We start from the raw sequence: 20,695 nt of genomic DNA on the forward strand, positions 1-20,695 counted from the left end.
TAATGAGGTATGTAATGTGGTCACCCACGGACGCCTTACGCCCCCTGTTGGAGCGGACGACATCTATTTTATTAGTCGTCGTCTGCTCCAAAAGGGGGCGTCAGGCATCCATGGCTGACCTCATTACTGCGAATCCGCGCACTGTGACGTCATAACCATTTCGACCAACCGAAAAGCGTGACACCTCTGCTGTCTGCTGACAACCTTCTGTCGACAACGACGAGGCATTAAAGGCTTTCGCCTCAAAACCTTTCAGCCATCGATCTCCAGTCAGCCACTTCACAACATGTGGCGTATGACGTAAGATGTATGACGGGCGCGGCCCAGTGTTGCCAGAAGAGGGAGCACCAAATTGAGCGGGGAAAGTGGCTGAGAGCGGTGCCTTTTTCACAAGATGTGGCGCCCTCTGGGGAGTGGCGAAAATGCGTCTGCAACTGATAGAAAACAAACGCACGTCGGAGACGCGGGTGCTATCTGATGCCACATAGAGTTTCTTACTGTTACCTAGAGGGAAAGCTGGCAAGCCGTCTATGGGAGTTTGCATGGAGACCCCACGTGACCACCTCAGCCACCATGGGCGCTCAAAGCATCATGGGGCGGTGAGCTACTTGTTGCGGAACTGCAACTTTTGGCCAAAAAATAATAAAAGAATAAAGCTGTTTGATAACTACAAACGTCCTAATATTCAATATCTTGTCTAATGATTGCAACAAACGAGCAGAAAAGCATTTAAGTGCAAAATTTGCCCAAAATAAGAGACGACTCGCTCTCCTATTGGCCAAGTAGTGAACACTATAAAAACTAATATTTCGTAATTAACAGGCGCACTTTTAAAAGTAAATATGTTTTCAAAAAAGATGTTGCTGCTTAAATACTATAAAAGGTTTTTTAATGGCATTTCGGAAAAGTGAAACCTTTTATTGGCGTCGTGTGTCGTCGCGGTTTCACTACTATGGCTTTTGCACACTGCGTTCGCGCGAAAGTCGTTTGCGCACACACAAACAGCGTTTTCGAAATGAAACATCTTAGTAGTGCCACTCCGTGTTCCCAAAAAAAATACAACTGTCCCGCAACAAGTAGCTCACCGCCCCATGATGCTTTGGGCGTCCATGGTGGCTGAAGTGCAGCGCCGCCAGCTTTCCCTCTAGGTAATAGTAAGAAACTCTATGTGATGCCAGGAGGAGCCAGCAGTGCCTGCGAGGTGGCAAGTGTGTGCTTGACAGCTGCCGCCATCTGTTGCATCCGCCTGTCACTAACATGAACTGCGCATGCGGAGTGGGAGCTGGCGATTTAGTTTTCAACCAGTGGAGCTAGAACCCTGTGCCAGTCGCCTACAGCGTATCCCAGTTGCCTGTTTGTGTGCTCACCTTGCTTGGAATCCCTTTAGTTACTCTGAGAAGCAATCGGTTACCTGTTCTTCGCATTGAAAACAGCGGCCATTAGACCTTTTCTTACTCTATTAGTGGTCATAATCTGTCCACGGACCAATCTCTGGCCATTAGCTCTGATCCACTGTGGAACGACTACATTTCTAATAGTCACAGATAAACCACGTAAAAAAAAAAGTTATTTAAGATCTCTTCGCTGCTCTACGCTGAAAATTAGGATGTTAGTCACGGATACCTTTATTCAGCTTTCATTGGAATACGCGTCTGTTGAATCGGACCCGTCCACTAAGGAAGCCGTTAAAAAATTGGCAGTGGCTTAGCTCTGCTATGCCAGGATATGCGTAGCGTGAGGTATTGGTACTTCTTGGTTAAGCTTGTTCTTAGCTTGGTTTTTCCCCTGTTAAACCTTGAAATTCCTGTACGTTTAACTATGACTACATTAAGGATGAGACAATGTGCATTATCAGTTGTGAAGCGTTTATTTATTTCTTATGGTCTGTCTTCTTCTCATCGCTGGTGAAGCCACAGGCCGTCGGCGTCGCTGAAGCCATAGGCCGTCGGCGTTCGTTGTGCTCACTGGCTTTGGCGTTGACAACGTTTTACACTCCGATCATTTTAAGCAAAGGAAGTGCGCATAATGGCTCCCTGGGTGAGCGGGCGCCTGGATCGCGCGTATAGGTACGTGGGGTGATGAGAGAGAGATGTGGGCTGCATGCATTGACAAGGCTGTGCCAGAAACGCGGCGCTGAAGGCATAGGCCGTCGGCATTCACTCTGTTCATTGGCGTTGGCGTTTTTCCTCCATGGAACCCGGCGCAGTAGCTGTGTATCGCTCCGCTCTTATACACGCGGCGCCATCTCCTCGCGCATGCGCAGTAGCCCGCAGCGGCGAGTGCGCGTGGCGAGGCACGCGAGCTGTGCGTAGTGACGTCCCTTGCTCCTCGGGCATGCGCAGTATGGTGGCTCACATGAATGCTCGAGGTTTCGTCAGCCGAGTAGGTGAGCCGGACGTCCCGGGAAGGTCCACGAGAGATGGGCTGGTATCCTTTCATGACATTACTACTCATTTCAGACTTAACCGGAGGATTTACCCACCCCCGGACAAGCAATTGGTGAAGGCGCAGGAATGCGTCTGGCGCCGATTGCAGACCAGATGTTTCTTCAACCCATACGTGTTGAGCAAAATCTACCCGGACATTCAGCCGGAGTGCAAATGGTGTCACGAATTGGCAACCTATGACCACGTATTATGGAGCTGTAGCATAGCACCGCCACCGGCGGACATTATGCGTGATCCTTCCCTCGAGCAGTGGGAGGCCGTGTTGGCCAGCTCAGACCCGGTCGTCCAGACCAGGGCCGTGGAGTGGGCCACCCAGGTCGCCGTCAGCCACGGGTTGATGGCCATCTAACACGGAATCGTCCACACATGCTCTCTGACGAAAATAAAGTTTTTCCATCCATCCATCCATCCATGTGCAAAAGAGCACGCGAAACGGCGATGCTGTGGTCAGTGTAGCTCACGCTACAAAAACTAGAAAATGTTAAAAGAAAGTCAGTACAATTCAGTCCTAATTCCTGCAGTTGGGACAATCTGCTACGTCACTTATCAAAGCGAATTTCATGTCTTTGCGCCTCAGGGACAAAACTAGCTTGCCCCCCCGTCCAAGTCACGAAACGCGCCGCACTGCGACACCTGGCTCTCCTGGTGCCGAGAACGGTGTACTGCGGCATGGTTCGGAACTTGGACGTGGGTGGACAGTTGAAATTGAAAATGAAAGTTTATTTCTTCCCAGTGTGGAAAAACGGGACACTGGGCAAAAAGCTGCGTAATGCAGCTTGAAGTAGCACCCAGTGCCCCATGCATACAACGTCAGCAGTGTGTTTCGCGAACATCAGGCGTATGGTAAGCATAGTGCCCCCATCAAAACAAAGAAAGAACTAACCGCTAAAAAAAGCCCGGGACGTCCAGCCGGTTGCTCATTGTGAACAAGGGAGCCGTAGCGCTCCCGAAACGTCATTTGTGTTTGACCATGGTCAGTGACCAGTGAATCTCATCAAAGAAAGAAAAAGGACAAGAGTGTAACCCTGATCGCGTACACAACAAAAGAGATGCACATAAATAATAGGAACAATATACAATACACCAAACTTTTGTCCGCGATAGTACATGCATATTGCTGTTCACCTAGAGCAGCGAGCGTATAAGACTTGTCGGTAGTCTCCCAACGCAGCCTTAAACTCGTGAGAAGTGAAGAAGTTCTCATATGTCGCTCTGAAACATGCACAATTAATTTTTTTTCTGCGGACTGTACGAAGAATGCTCTCACAGCTGATTTTGTAAAGGCCCCAACTGTCGTATCGTTGACAGCTTTTCTTAAAAGCTTTTAACTATTTTGTGCTACCAGGGCACTTTCTTCACTTTAATTTTGCGAAATTCTCACACGAGTTGCTGTTTTTTCCCCGTATGACGTATTTTTTTGCAATTTGTTTTCCTTTCTACGCGTACTGTATAACATGTACCACAGTAATTGTTTCAGTTTTGACAAAGCGTGTTAACTTGAGCCGTTTTCCTAGCTAAGGCTTTGAAATAAAGCAACCAGTCTTTAGTAAATAAACAAATCTTCCCTCGGAGCGCACTTCCTTTTTCTTTAGTTGGGCAAATAGGTAAACAGTTCGCGTTTATTCTCTAGCTGATGTAGCTCTGTTCTCATGTGTCATCGTCATTAGTCCACAGACAAGACTGGAGAGCTTGGTCAGTTGGTCAGGACACAGAAAAACCAGTGGAAGGGACGCAAATACAGGGAAGGGAAGAATGCAGGACGATGCTAGAAATGTCCTATCATCAGCCCAGCTTCAACCACATCTGGGCGAAGAACTCTCAGGTATACCTATAAACCCTGTCCTGTTCCAGCATCGGCCACTTTTCACCACAAACTTCTTAATCTCATCCATGCATCTGACTCCGTGCCTTCCCTTTACTGCGCTTTCCTTGCCTTGAATTTACTCATTTAGTGTTACCGACATAGTCGATTATCTAGGGCCGCACTCCATAAGCTGTCCATTTTAAGGCGAAAGCCTTTAATGGCTCATAGTGTCGTCCGTTCACACGCGTGTAGCTCGGGAACCAAAAAGACAAAAGAAAACCAATGGTTGGTTCAGGTAAATGTTTGATTAATTAGTTAATTAATTATAGGCAAAAGTGTCGAAATTGCGTCGAAATAGCGCGGGCATCGATATAGCCACAGGAGCGGTGTGACGTCACGTCGACCGGAAGTCATCACTGCATAGTGTCCTCAGCTTTCGCCTCTCAACACTTTAGTTGCCAAGGTGTTCACGCAGTTTTTACGTTGGCCATTTAGCGTCCTTTCGGCACTCTGTTAGGGGTCACTCAGATATACCCGCGGCTTTCAATTGTTTGTGGCAAGCGTTCCGGCCATTGGGTGGTTGGCGATCGGACCTCCCCTTTTCCTGCATATGGAGTGACTATACTGACAGAGAACCGAGTGCATGCGAAATGGAAACCAAAAATGAACAGCATATGAAATACGCTCGGCCCCTGCTCTCCATATTACTTGCCCTACCCATTCCCGTTTCCGTTCCTTGATATCCCTTGAACATCTATTTACTGCCTTCGTAAGCACTCCTCTGAAAGCCAGATGTTCCAATACACCGAGTTGCCGTATTGTAACATCTACTACGGTGTGCTGCCTTCACGCATGGAGTGATGAAAACAAAGGAAACGTGTTGTGTTCCACAGCGATGGCGTTCTGCTTCCTGATGCGTGTTTGCGCATGCTCAACGCAGGAGCGCCTGATGCCCCTGCTGAGCAAGAGCATGCCTTTCGGCTTGGCCCTTTCTCTTACGATGAGCGTGTTCCTGTTCGAGCCCAAAGGCGGACTGAAGGCCACCACCGGTTTTGGGGACAAGTGCGACCTCTTCTACAAACGTATGTACAGTACCCAGTTATCGTTAAACTCGAAACGACATAAGGCCTGCTTACATGAACTCTATAGAGTCGAGTCGAGTTTGCTTGTCGAGTAAAAAACAGATTGTCGGATTCATGTAAACGCTGTCGCGTCGACTAAAATAAGCGGAAGAACGAGTCAACTCGCCTGCTGAGGGTAGGTTAACTCGCTTGACCCGCCTTTCTAAAAGCATCGAGTCGAGGGGTCGGGTTAGCGGTAGGGGAGAGGAGAAATGCGAGCCTGTTTTTCGTCTGCGCCGCCGCGCCTCCGAGACAGCGGTCCCGTGCCGCCATTTTGGAGGCTGCCACTGCCCTCTCCCGCTTGCGCTGTTTGACGCTTGGTGTCGCTGGAGTTGAAGCGGTCTCGACTCGCTAAAATCGAGTTCATGTAAACACGCAGTCGTCGAGTTGGGCTGACCTTGATCAACTCGATCCCCTGAGTCACCCGCCACTGTCGGGTTCATGCAAACGCCGCTATAGAAACAGTGCGAATGCGGACGTGCACTAGTGCTGAAAGGTGGAAATGTTGGTACACGATCGAAATTGCTGTAGCAGCGCGGATCAGGCCGGTTTCCAGGTAAGAAACACAGGAGACTAGCGCTGACTGGCGACCGGAAATTTTAATTATAGCGATGCTGCGAATAGTCTCCTGCGAGTCTGTTTGTCAGTTGTATCAGCTATTTTCTCAAGTGGTTAGCGTGATGTAACATGGGTTCTAAGCATAACTGTAATCCCCTTTTCGTTTAGAGAGAGAGAAAAAAATTCGGCAGCGACACTTGGACTGCTTACGCGTGGGAATCCGAAAGCATTACTGTCCTTGGACGGACGCAAGATATATACGTCGATGGTGCAGTGTTCATCGCACGAGCACACATAAAACAGGCCGCAGTGAAATCCAGGGAGAAAATGGTGTCTGAGACATTGCCGCTGGCGCGATCTTTAGGAAACCCCTTTTCTCATCACAAAATAAAACCTGGCGCGTAGGACATGAACAACGATCACGTTTTATCGTTCATGCAACGTTGCATTGTCCATACAGCGTTCATGCGTGTTCATGCAAGATACAAGATGAAACCATTTTTCTTCTAAATCTACTCCAGCTAATTTGCAGTCCTCATAATTAGGCACATGCAGTTTTTGCATCTGTGGGCTTTAGGGTTGAATTCCTGCTGCGGCGACCGCGTTTCAATGCAGGCGAAACTTCAGGCGCCCGTGTACTGCACGATGTCCGTGCATGTTAAAAGAAAAAAAAAAGGCCCGGTGATCGAAGTTAATCCGCCGTCCTCGGCTACGGCGTCTGTCAAAGGCAATGTTTGTTTGAGATGTTAAACCCCATGGACCATACTATATACTGATTGCGCATTGTGCCGTTTCTTTTTAGTTCCTTGGCCGGTTTAGCCTGTACTTCTGGAATTTAGTTTTTTTTTATTTTCGTGGCCAATGATGAACGCGTTGCATTCATCAAAAATTTTTTTAGACAGTTTATAGATCTGTCTATAAAATGTATAGAGTCTCTATAGACAAATCCTAGAGAACAGTCTACAGGGAATACAAATGCTATAGACAGACTATAGACAGTCTATAGATTTATGGCCATACAATTTAGTAGGCTTTTGTTTATAGACAGTCTATAGACTATGAATAGACAAAAATAAATATCTATAGGAAGGCAACAGAGCCTAAGACTGTCTATAGGCCATTTTTACATATGTGCACACCACTTATCGTGTGAGCTTCAGTTCTATTCGGTCATATTTGGCGGGTTTATGAAATTTCTGTGGCTTGTACTTTTCGCTTTTTTGTTTGCATGGTCCGTTGGTGTGACCTACTTCTCTGAGCCTTGTTTATATTTATATTTCTCGCTGCTATGCTTTCCATGCGCCTCCCCTCTGGAATGCTTTTGAGTCATGCCGACAGTAAAATAACGTATACAAGAATTATGAATAACATGCCACCATGAAAGCCGTGACAGGAGGCGGGTGACTGGACATCACGACGGGCTGTCTTTGGCCACGTTATCCGTATAGGGTTTAGAAATAGACACTTGAGGTGCGCAGTTACAGTTCAATCCTGACTGATGGCACAAAGTCAGGGAATCGTTTTCGTCTTCTTTTTCTTTGCAGTGGACTTCTCGGAGGTGTGCCATGCTAAGCAGGACGACATAAAACTCTCGGACAAACTGGAGAGCAGCGGCACCGTACCGAAGGACAAGGTGTTCATGGTCTTCGAGCATAAGAACTCGACCCGCGCGAAGGTACTGGATCCTGGCCCGCTAGCTCTTTCATATCACCGGACAAATAAATCCATCAGTTTTGTTTCCTATAGCCTAGTGCTATTTCGCAAGTGACAAGGGACATCTAAAGGATTATGCTGGGATATCTCGTTCCGGAACAAGGCGTCGCCCTTTACTGCAGACTCGTCCTCTTTAGAGATATTTAGTCAGTTTCTGTGTCGCGCGTTGCATCTGTTGGTAGCGTAGGGTGCACAAGGCTTTAGATTCTAATTTCTCTTATATCACGACGAAACATGCCATAAGCATTGCCCTTGTTTGCACTGTTTAACGATTCCACTGTTTTTAACCCAAACGAGCCGCGTATTAAGGCGAGCCTTTAATAGCTCACACTGTCGTCCGTTAGCAGAGGGTGTCAGAACTGTGGCAGCGTTTAACTCGAGTTAACTCGGGAACTAAAAGAGATAGAAGAAAATGAGTTATCGCTTCAGATAGAGTCAAACTTAACCTAGAAGCCTTGTTTGATGAGCGTAGATTAGTTAATTAATTATAGGCAAAACTGTCGAAATGTCGAAATAGAGCGGACGTCGATATAGCCGCGGGAACGGTGTGATGTCACATCCACCGGAAGTCGTCACGGCATAGTGAAAATTGTCTCAAAATGGCTGGAAAAGCGTGAGATTTGGGTCAAATTAGATGGAAAAGTGTTTAATTAAGCGTAATTAACACCTAGGATCCCCGAAAGATGTATAATTTGGGTATCGATAGTGCCACGGCAACGGTGTGACGTCACTTCCACCGGATATCGTCACGGCATAGTGTCCTCGGCTTTTCTCAACACTTCAGTTGCTAAAGTGTCGTTGCAATTTTTTGTTGCTTTGCTGCTTACGCACGGCTTGTGGTCGCCAACATCAACTCGGCGTGAGACATAGAAGAAAGGCACAACATAACAATGACAGAGCGAGTAGAATACATTACTTATTACTACGTCAGTTTTTAACTGCCATACCTTCGCAGCACCCAGTTTGATGGTCGGGGTGAGCCTACAATTACGCTGCCACATTGCGGGATCACATTAAGTATACGGGTAATTGTGATCTTGCTTCCCAACGACGTCATTAATGCGACCAGTGGGTCGTGCAAGCCAGGGGTAACTGACCCATTTAACAGTCATTGTTACAGCTAAACACACTCGCATCTGAGCTCCAGATCACCTTTTCTTCCTCTTCTGCCTTGGCCTCACTGCGCACGGTGAAAGTCGTGTCGCTAATGAACACTCGTTCAGTTTTGTATTACCCGTCACGTTACAATCATGTCGATCGCCAAGAGCGACACCAAATACAACAAACGCAAAAAACTAGCTTGATGCAATGCCGTGTACTGCCGCCTGTGGTCCCAATCAGAATAGCCAAGTAAAAGAGCAAAACTTATAGACTCGGTTGCCGTTAGCAGCGGCTTATCAAGGCACTGAGGCGTTGCTCAAGAAATTACAGGTACAGTATTCGCCAAAAGTAACCAGACTGCACGGTTTGCTTCTCAGTCGTATATTGAAGCTATTATGCCAGCCCTCAAGCTCTAAATCTCTGTATGGTAAGGAGAACCCCTGTCATCACCTTTAAATAAGTTTTGGTCTTTAGGGAAGCCATTACGGCTCTACTACACGAATGAAAGGCAAACCATGCAGCCTGGTTACTTTTGGTAGAGACTATACGTTACGGTAGAGGCAACAAACAAGACAGGCTGCGTTTTTGCATAGATACTCGACAATAGACTTACTCACAATCCGCTGATTACGGCTAGTATTACAGTAGTATTACACTAGGCTTCATTGCTTACGTAAGAGTTTCATCCGTTTAAAACATAAGCATTCATGCAGATAGTGTAACTAGGCCACGGCTCGACGACTATGCGGGTATGTTGAAAACTAGCCACATAAACTGCACAGTGCCTGTATCTTTCTGCACGGGCAGTGGCGGAATGCATACAGCGAAATATGTTACGAAGAGTGGCACAATCAATCCGTTGCTACTCTGTGTAAGTTCGCCAGTGTTGTGCGGAGGGTTGAACTGGAAAGCGCTTGGCACAAGGTTTAATGAATGGCATTGCAGAGGCTTCGTCTGCTAATGACGTTGTCGTGTTACGTAACTCCGGAAATGATTTGAGAGCGTGATTGAGAACTTTTTTTCACGGCACTGAGTTACGAACGAGCGCCGGTAGCGTGTTTACTCTTATTATGTATGTGGGCGTGCAAAAATGCTGTGCTTAGCGAAAGCGAAACGCGAAACAGACTTCACGCGCGCCACCTCGAGTTGAATCGCCGGTTCAGTAAACTGAAAATACCCAACTTTTTCTGAGACATACAAAGGCTGGGGTGCAGCATCCTCCTCGCATCTAAGAGGACCACCGTTTTAATTGAAAAAAAAAATAGAAAATTGGGATTTAGGAAAGGAAATAACTCACTGTCTCACATATCTCTGTAGAAGAACTGCAGATTGGGCTAGTTGGTGTAGATTCATAATGGTGGTTCACAAGCGCAAACACACATAGACCAGGAAAAAGACAAGACAGCGCTGGTGTGTGTGTCTTGTCTCTTTCTTGCTCTATGTATGTTTGCGCTGTTGAACCACCATTATGAATCACTTATCTCGTTGGACACCCGAACCGCGCCGTAATGCAAGGGATAAAGGAGGGAGTGAAAGACGAAAAGAAGGAGGTGCTGTAGTGGAGGTCTCCGGACTAGTTTCGACCACCTGGGGATCTTCAACGTGCACTGATAATCGCACAGCACGCGGGCGCCTTTTGCGTTTCGCATACTTCGAAACGCGGCCGCCCAGGTTGGGTTCGGACACGGGCACTCCGGCTCGGTAGATGAGCGCCTTAACCACAGAGTCACCGCGGCCGGTCCGTTTGAAGTGCACTCGCACCGAAATTTTCCAAGCGATAAAAAAAAATTGTGCGGGCCACTTAAGCTGCGCCTTGAGGGTATGACGTGATAGTGTATTGGGTTAATTCCCACATACGCTGAAGGTCATTCTCATAGATCCCTGGGAGTCTTCGTGCCCCTCCAGGCGCAGTGGTGCAGCGGTCAAGCAATGCGCCATTGCCCGGCGATATCAGGTGCTCCCAGCGGTGGGCTTCGTGCGGCCCAGGGTGCTCTTCGCGAGTGACCAATAATTAATTTAACTGCCACCTGCGCAGTGGGCAGGTTGTGATGACTATTCAAGGTCACGTTACCTAGGTGCCCCATCTACCTCCTAGGTTACTTCGCTGGGTATTTTCGCTATTGCTATCGCCTTTTGCCTATGCCCCTCACACTACTTATGTAATGTCTTAAGCACAACAAACAAACAAACAAACAGACAAACAAACAAACAAACAAACAATCAACGACGCCGACCCTCGATGCCGAATTTACTAGTCAGTTTAACGCTATAGCGTTAAGGTGGTGGTGGTGGTGGTAAGCATTTATTGACTATCTACAAGGAGGAGCTTGGGCCCCGGCCCTATTGTCCCAGGGCATCAAAAATCTATGTGGACCTCCTATTCCGAAGCCCCAGTGGCGTCTAACGCTGCTCGCGCCCTGGCGACCAATGTCCGTTGGAACTGTAGTTGGTCATGGCAACCGTGCAGCGCCGCCTCACAGGCATCCCTAGGAGGGCGAGAGTAAGGATTGGGATTGGTGTGGATTGGAAGGGTACGCCCAAACCATGTGGAACAGCCCCCATCAAATTTTGTGTTGAAGTGCTTATACTTCCGGACACAGCATTGTATTTGTAAAAATTTTGAGAAGGAGCCGTTCGTCTGCTCTCCGAAGACCCTTACTGGGTTCCCGAAAGCGACGATAACTGTCCTTCTAGCATGTAGTGATGTCATTGAATGTAATTACAGATTGGCTGGGCTCGGAGTAGGCTTCCAGAGCAGTTGTGAGTGCCCGGAGAGAGAGCGCGCGGGCCGTCTGATCGGCTAACTCCTTGCCCTGGAGTCCCTGGTGGCCGGCAGTCCAGATGAGGTTTCATTTTGGAGGGTCGCTGCACCGGCAGCAGTTTTGTAGGATGCGCCAGGCGAGAGGAGGTATCCAACCGAGCTCATAATTCCGACAGGCCCCCTTCGAGTCCGTAATGATGTGTTTCACTTGTGGTAGGGAAAGGACGAGCGCAATCACGATTTCCTCCGCGTGTGTTGTACAGTAGGCGCGGAACGTGAGTCCTGCCACTGTGTTGGTGTCGTAGACAACTGCAACGGTGAACCACGCCCCACGGTGGGGTCCGGCAACGTCAACGTAGTACGCGTGTTGCTGTCGACCATAATGTCGCAGCAGCGCTTCTGCACGCGCCTGGCGACGGCCATTATGGTCAGAGTGTGACATGTTGCTGGTTTGTGGCGGTTTAACGTCCCAAAGCGACTCAGGCTATGAGGGACGCCGTAGTGGAGGGCTCTGGAAATTTCGACCACCTGGGGTTCTTTAACGTGCACTCACATCGCACAGCACACGGGCGCCTCTAGAATTTCGCCTCCATCGAAATTCGACCGCCGCGGCCGGGATCCAACCCGCGTCTTTCGGGTCAGCAGCCGAGCGCCCTAACCACTGAGCCACCGCGGCGGCTGTGACATGTTGCGTGGAATGGGTCGGACCCTGAAGACGCGTCTGCAGGGTTCTGGCGCTCGTGCCCGTTCCTCAAAGGGGATGGTGCGTTGGATATGGAGTAGGTCAAGAAATTGGCGTTTGTGATAGGCGCGTGTATTGGTTGAGGAGATGGGCGTATAGGGGTTCGTCGCGCAGACAATCCGGCGCCGCCTTCTGCGTCCTTCACCGTGCTGGAAAATTCCACGAAACATCACCAGAGAAGCAACCTAGGAGTCAGGCGGGCCACCCACGTCACGTGACCTTGTGGCTCCATCACATCCTGCTCACTGGATTGTTTGCAAACTACCAACCATGGCAGGTGGTCGCTCGGAAAGAGCAACCCGGGTCGCACAACCCTTATAAAAATGGTCTATAGACAGTCTATAGACTTATTATAGACTCTATTGCCTTCGTATAGATATTTCTTTTGTCTGTTCATAGTCCATAGACTCTCTATAGACAAAAAACTTGCAAAATGCACAGGCATATTATACAATGTCCGCTCTTTACTACCTCTGAGTGTCAGATTTTAGTTTATAATGCACTTTTTCTATCTAACTTTTCATATTGTCATCTGGTGTGGGGTACAACAACATGGTCAAATACATATAGGTTACAGAAAATACAGAAAAAGGTCATTCGTATCATTGCAATTGCCCCGTTTGCTGCTCACACTCAACATCTTTTCGCATCATTAAAAGTAACTCCTATTAACGACCTATGTAATTTATTGCTAAGTAAACGATATGAAAGAAAACAGAAAAATCACGATGCATGCTTTGATATCACAGCTAACTTACGGCCCAAAGCTAATTACTACCCAACGCGTAACAACGACGTCTGGTATGTGCCATCCTTCCGTACTAATTATGGTCGTCAAATGCTGCGACATATAATTCCAATTCTTCTTAATCGGCGCAATGAGCCCTGAGGGCCTAACGGTACGGTTTTTTTTCTTACTACAAGTTTTTTCCTCCTTACGGATGAGAGCCAACCCACAAGGCAAGGCAACAGCGTAAGCGTAGACACGTGTCCCGACCTAACCTTTGTCAGAGGAGCTAAACAAGCAGAGTGGGAAAACACACAGGAGAACCTAGGCAGCGACCACTTTATAATCAGAGTGGCCATTGAAGCCGAAAGCATCAGAAGGAAAATAGGCAAGGCAAGACTGACAGACTGGGACGCCTTCCGCACCCACTGCAAAAGCATCAAAGGCGATATCACGTTTTTAGAAGAATGGAGCCAACAACTTAAACAAATAAGAGATACATATACCAAAGAAGTGAACCGCACAGAACAGGCACCAGAGGTAGACAAACGACTCCGCGGCCTATGGGATGCAAGGAAAAGCCTAACCAAACGCTGGAAAAAAGAGAAGCTTAACAGGAAAATAAAAAAGAAGATAACAGAAATCACCAAGCGAGCGGAAGAATACGCAACACAACTGGCTAGACAGGGATGGCAACAATTCAGCACAACACTGAATGGCACCCTAGGCACGGCCAGAACGTGGCAAATACTAAGGAAGCTCATGGACCCATCGAAGAACAAAGCAGAAAGTAACAAATCGATACAAAGACTGATCCACCAATACGAAGGGACGGAGGAGCAGCTAATCCAAGCAGTAAAAGAGAAATGCTACGGAAAAGAACAGGTGAAAGCCTACCAGGGAGAATACCAAGGGAAAGAAAACCAGGACATGGACAAACCGATAACAAGAGAAGAAGTTATTCAAGCCATAAGGGCAACGACAAAGAACACGGCAGCGGGGGCGGACAAGATTCAGAACTCGTTGATAAGAAATCTCAGCGATGAAGCGGTAGAACAGCTCACAAAATACTTAAACAAACTCTGGGAAGAGGGAACGGTTCCGAAAGAGTGGAAACACGCGGAAGTCGTTATGATACCCAAACCAGGCAAAAAACTGCAGATATAAAATCTCAGACCTATCTCGCTAACATCGTGTCTGGGCAAGCTTTTCGAAAGAATCATCACTAAAAGAATACAAAGACACCTAGAAGACGGAGGATGGTACCCCAACACTATGTTCGGCTTCAGGGAACATCTATCGACCCAAGGCGTGCTGCTTCAGCTCAAAGAAGAAGTACTAGAAACAATGCCAAGAAAAGGGGAAAACGTAGTAATGGCCGTGGTCATCAAAGGGGCCTTCGACAACGTATCCCACGCAGCAATCATGGAAGGCATCAACTCCACCAACTGCGGAAAGAAAGCACACGATTACGTGAGAAGCTTCCTCACAAACAGAACTGCAACGGTGGGTTTGGGAGACCTACGAAGCGAGGTCTTTCAAACACCATGCAGGGGAACTCCACAAGGCTCTGTGATATCACCAGTGCTCTTCAACATATCAATGATCATCCTAGCCAAAGAGCTCAGCCAGATACAAGGGATCAGACACGCAATGTATGCGGACGAGATCACCATATGGACCAGCGAAGGCTCGCTAGGAAGCAAAGAAGGAAGTCTACAAGCGGCAGCCACCTGCATTGAAGTATACATGAAGAAGAGGGGACTAAGGTGTTACACCGAAAAGTCCGAACTTCTCAGAGTAGGAAGGCACCCTACAGAGGCTAACCTCGAGGTGAAACTAGAAGGGCAGGACATACCGGAACAAAGAATGATAAGAATACTCGGTATGTGGCTGCAAGGTAGCAGGAAATGCAGCCGCACACTCAGCCTGCTACGCAAAGCGGCGGAGCAAGTAGGCCGAATGATAAATAGAGTAGACAGCAAAAGGCATGGCATGAAGGAAGAAGACACAATCAGACTGGTGAACAGCCTGATAGTCAGTCGAATAACATACTACCATACCACGTAACCATCAAAGCTGAAAGAGAGCAAGCAGAAGCTATCCTTCGCAAAGCGTACAAGATAGCCTTACATCTACCAAGGAACACGTCCAACGAGAAGCTAATGGAACTAGGGCTTAACGACACTTTTGAAGAGCTGAGTGAATGCCAAATAAAGGCACAACTTCGAAGACTCAGCGACACAAGAACCGGACGAGCACTTCTGACTAGGTTGGGTCGGGAGACGGAGAACCATCAGAACAACAGGGCAAACATACCAGACGCACTAAGAAGAAACATAAGCGTACAACCCATCCCCCGCAACATGGATCCAAACCTCCATGCCAGCAGGAGGAGAGCCAGGGCAGAATACTATGAAAAAACAATAGGGCACAGGGACAGCACGGTATACACCGACGCCTCCCCGTACTATGGTGAACGAGGAAATAAAATGGTGGCGGTAGTCGTCAACCACCAGGGAGAACACATAACGAGCCTCACGGCCAGGGCATCAAATGTAGCAGAGGCCCTAGCAATGAGGGAGGTGGATAGAAAGGGGAGACCCCTGAATATCCTAACAGACTCACAAGAAGCGTGTCGAAACTACACAAAAGGAAGGGTAGGCAAAACGACACCCAGGATCCTCAGCGAGGGGACACCCTCGGGGAGGAGAGAGGAACATAACATAATTTGGATACCAGGCCACGCGGGGGTCTGGGGCAACGAAAGGGCGGACGAACTAGCTCGAGGGCTTACTATCCGAGCTGGGGGGTCACAAGCCCCGGAGGAGCTCTGGACTAGCCTAGGGGCTGGGTACTCTGAAACACTAAGTTTATACAGGGGGCTAAGATACAAATACCCTCCACCACACAAAGAGCTAAGCAAGGAAGAAGCCGCAAAATGGCGGAAGCTACAGACAGGCTCCTTCTCCAATTTATATATACTAAGCAAGATGTTCCCGACACAATACCGCGCCACATGCCCTTGGTGCGAAGCGAGGCCAACACTATACCACATAACATGGGAATGCGATAGAAACATATCGTTCCACAAACACGACACACCAAGTGCGGAGCAATGGGAGAGCCGGCTCACCAGCTGCGAGCTAGAGGCCCAAAGGGCACTCATAGCACACGCAAGCGAGGTGGCCAGACTCAGTGGAGCCCTGGACTAGGGGACCACCCAAGGCTAAGGAGGCAACCTCAAGACTTGAAGAGAAGACTTGAAGACGACCTCCACCGCAGGCTAAATCTTAGAAATCAATAAAGTTTCTACTCACTCACTCCTCCTTTATCCCGTTTTCTTTTGTGATTGTTGTCCTTCGTTTTCCATTTTTCAGTGTCTTGAGTGTTGCGTGTTAATCTTGCCGACTTCACCTATGTATTAATGCAAGAGGATGTTCACTAATCTTTATTGAATATGATATTTACCTATGCACTGTAGTCTTTTTTATTGTTCTCTCCGTGTACTGTTGCTTCCTGTTTTTATGTACGGGGGTGCGCCCCTCTGTGAAGCCAGTCATAGGCATTTTGGGTGTACCCCTGACATCCCAGATGTTGAATAAAGTCTACTAAAAGTGTATGGCCATAAATCTATAAATTGTCTATAGACTATCTATAGCATTTGTATTGCCTGTAGACTATTCTTTAGGGTTCGTCTATAGATAGTCTATAGAATGTATAGACAGAAGTCTATAGACACTCTACAGACTGTCTTAAATATTTTTTGTAAGGGATTAGGCCCACCGGTGGCAGCACCTGCCATTGCAGGGCGGTGACTTATCGCTTAACCGCTGCACTACTCAGCCAGGTGTGGTATGAGGGCTGCCAGGGATCCATGCGTGTAAAGAATGTAAAGGAGAAAAAGACAAATTCTGCATATATGGGAATTAACCCATTACACTATCGCGTCATAACCTTAAGGCGGAGCTTAAGTGTCCCTCTGGAATTTCGCCTCCACCGGCGGTAAAATTTTGATGGAGGCAAAATTCCAGAGGCCCGTGTACTATGCGATGTCAGTGCACGTTAAAGAACCTCAGGTGGTCGAAATTTCCGGAGCCCTTCACTACGGCGCCCCTTATAGCCTGAGTCGCTTCGGGACGTTAAACCACCATTAACATGCGAGGTCAGTGCACGTTAAAGAATACAGGAGGTCGAAATTTCCTGAGCCCTTCCCTACGGTGACCCTCGTAGCTTGAGTCGCTTTGGTACGTTAAACCATCATTAACATAAACATAAATATAAACATAAACAAAATCTTCAAATTTTTGGCCATTGAATGTCGACTCTGACCTTAGACGAGACTAAGGTCAGACGGCATTCAATGGCCAAAAATTTGAAGATTTTGTTTATGTTTATATTTATGTTTATGTTAATGGTGGTTTAACAAAGCGACTCAAGCTATGAGGGTCACCGTCTGACCTTAGACGGGACTGCGGCTGCTGACCTGAAAGACGCGGGTTCGATTCCGGCCGCGGCAGTCGAATTTCTTTGGAGGAGAAATTCTAGAGGCCCATGTGCTGTGCGATGTCAGTGCACGTTAAAGAACCCCAGGTGGTCGAAGTTTCCGGAGCCCTCCACTACGGCGTCTCTCATAGCCTTAGTCGCTTTGGGACGTTAAACCCCATAAACCAAACTAAACCAAACCTTAGACGAGACTGTGCAATAGCATTAACGAGTGTGTGCCGTTGTGTTCTTCTCTCCCACGCAGGTGCAAGAGGCGATAAAGGAAGCCCGCAAAAAAGACGTGGCCCTAGTGTGGGCCGTCTACGACGTCCAGAACGACGTGGCTTCGTGCAAAGGCAGCGCCACGCCGAAACAGCCCTCGTACGAGCGCTTCGCCATCGTCAGAGAGCTGATGGAGCAGGACTACAAAGACCACGCCAAGGAAGAAGAAACGACCAAAAAGCCCAACCGGAGAAGACGGAGTAGGCATGCTGGCAGGGCCGTCTATCGCCGCTGGGCGCCGTGACGGCGGTCATTCCGTTTGGCCTGCGCTCATCACGTGGTACACGTAACTGTTTCCGTTACGGCGCTTTCCGGACATCAAGCTCCTCCTGTGCGACTCGTGTGCAGCGGTAAAAATTAAACAAATTTGTTGGCATCTTTTCTTCTGGCCTATTGCTATACACATCTGGGGGGAAAAACACAGCGCACTCCCAAGACACGGACAAAGAAAGACAAGACGATACCGCGCTGACTTGAACTGATTATTTTATTGTTGAAGTCAGTTGAAATCAGCGCAGTATCGTCTTGTCTTTCTTCGTCCCTGTCTTAGGAGTGCGCTGTGTTTTTCCCCCAAGATGAACTACCAACTAGCCCGCTCTTCCACCCTTGCATGCTATCCACAGTCGCGAATTACGAACAAGAAGGACAACTGCAAATTGATTGGTTTGGTTTACGGCGATTTACCGTGCCAGAGTGACTCAGGTTTTGGGCCTTGCGTTCCGACACCGGGTCCTCTCGCCCCATAAAAATGATGTGTGAGTGCCCCCTCACGCGGCCATCCTGGCAACGAGGCGGCTAATTCTACCCTTGTTGATTGGACTGACCCAGCAAGCCCCCCTCCGTCGGGAACGGATACGCGCGACGCGCTCCTCACGTACCACGATATCACTTTGCGCTACCGCCTCTTTCTTAGAAGCCTACTCCCAGTCAATCTGGCCCTTACATTCAAACAGATCACCGATTACTACAAGGAGGAGCACCGGCGCTAGCCGGCCCCTTGTAAGGGACTGGATCGCGCTGACGAGCGCCTCCTCATCAAAATTCTGTCACTGTACTGTGCCCAGCGGTGCTTAAACATTTCAATACATCCTTTGATGGCGCGTGCCAGTTCTGTGGGGACGTGGCTGGCACCTCCCACATGGCTCGGGCGTGTCAGTCAATCCCATTCCCCCCCCCCCCCCCCCCCCCCACCCCACGAGAGAGGACTGAGAGGTGGCCATGCTCGGCTGTCAGGACGTAAGGACCCAAAAGGCCTTCGTTCACCGGACGCGGGCGGCGCTGCTTGCCAGTGGGGCCCTGGAATAGGGCCTCCGCCTAGTATTGTGAAGGGAAAGGGCCAATAGGGCCTACCGCAATCACCTCTCTGTAAAAATTTAATACATGATGTTTTTCAACCCCACCACCCTCCGCAAAAATCCCTTTCCCAGCACCACCAACGCTTGTGGCGCCACCTTCAGGCCCACACCTTTCTCACCCCCTCACATCTTGCCCTCCACCATCCAGGAACGTACTCGCTGGCCTGCCGCTTATATGATAGTTCAATAGCCAACACACTTGTCCCCTGCCTGTTGGCGCTTAACCAGTCCGCAGCAGTGGGAGGCTGCTTTGTCCACCTAGACCTCCAACTTCGGCTGGTGGCCTGGGCAGAGGACTTCGCGACTAGGCATGGCCTGGACGCCACAATCGGCACACTGAATGCCCCCGCAATGCTGCTTCGTAATTTTCTTTACTTTTGGCCTTGTTATAAAAAAATATGATATCTGAGGAGAGGTTATGACGCTGTAATTGTCTCATCTCGGTCGAGTCCGAACCACATCGCAAGGGAAGGGGGGAGTAAAAGAAGAAAGAGGTGCTGAAGTGGAGGGCTCCGGAATATTTTCTACCTCTACAGGCCCGGTCTTGCGACCTCCCCATTCTGTCCGTATTGGGCTGAGCTGGAAACAGTGGATTACTTTCTTCATTATCGTCGCTACTCACCGCTAAGCCGGCGATTGTCTCTCGCAGGACCCTGTTGATCCCCCCCCCCCCAAAAAAAAAAAAAAAGAAAACAATCTACCGACCCTGCACTACGTCACACCACAGACTTTCGCCTGTCTTTAGTCGCGGAGGCCCCGGCCCCCGCCCCTTGAGCCTGCGTTCCAGATGCAGGGAGTAGGGGGCCTCCTACATCGGTGGAAAATAAAGTTCTTCTTCTCAACGGTACATGTACGACTCTCCTTAACGTAGTCTGGATACATGTTTTTGGGCAGAGGGACTATGACGTGTCTTGGAATTGGCAAGGTGTGTACGGAATCATTCATATTGCATTCCTGCATTTTTTTTAGCATGAAACAGACAGTTTCAGCGCCTCTTTGACTGTGAGCGTGACGTAAGGTGTACAGTAGATAACTGCTAAAAGCGAGGCCCTGCATCAGTTTTTTGGTCTCGGCTTCTTTACCTCCACGTCGACTATTAGCGATGCGTCTGATGAAGAGGCAGCTCGCGAGTCGTTTCTTGGATTCGACTCTATCAGCATTCCCAGGATTCATAGTGTTTCCACTTTTGGGATGGCTACTGCTTCCGCGTAGACTTTGATTTCAGGGTCTTTATTCTTTCTTTGACGCTGCGTGTGTAATACGAGTCTGCGGTGTTCCTCTGTCTCCTAAACTAAAGGTGCCGGATTTGATCGTGCCAAGTCGGATTTTAGCCGTCATATCGGAGAGAAAGTCCTTGATGTAATTGTACGCTCCTTCGCCTACTTTTGGGGGGAACACGCGAGTCCCGCGGCTTGTGCCTCCTCTACTACTACATCTGCCGCTTGTTGTAGCGTATCTTGTATCGTGCCGACACTCCCCTTGGTGGTCCAAAGGGTGATATCGTCCGCGTACAAAGAGTGTTCTGGGTGTAGGATCTTTGCGAGTTCGTGTGCAATTTTGATGATGGTTATATTGTACAAGAAGGGGGAGAGGACAGGT

At 48.6% G+C, this 20,695-nt stretch overlaps 1 protein-coding gene across 1 annotated transcript in view; it reads left to right on the top strand.

The window, feature by feature from the left end:
• Positions 1-18,122, top strand: part of LOC149367118 (uncharacterized) — a 39,723-nt gene extending 21,601 nt beyond the window's left edge. The window contains exons 5-7 of the mRNA XM_089566592.1: positions 5,192-5,333; positions 7,475-7,605; positions 17,725-18,122. Of these exons, the coding sequence (XP_089422718.1) occupies positions 5,192-5,333; positions 7,475-7,605; positions 17,725-17,985 (534 nt within the window). The 3' untranslated portion in view covers positions 17,986-18,122. The remainder of the gene's footprint in view (positions 1-5,191; positions 5,334-7,474; positions 7,606-17,724) is intronic.
• The last annotated feature ends 2,573 nt before the right edge of the window (positions 18,123-20,695 follow it).

This window comes from Amblyomma mixtum, chromosome 1 (genome assembly GCF_055824585.1).
Source record: "Amblyomma mixtum isolate Tamu chromosome 1, ASM5582458v1, whole genome shotgun sequence".
NCBI classification, from domain to species: Eukaryota; Metazoa; Arthropoda; class Arachnida; order Ixodida; family Ixodidae; genus Amblyomma; species Amblyomma mixtum.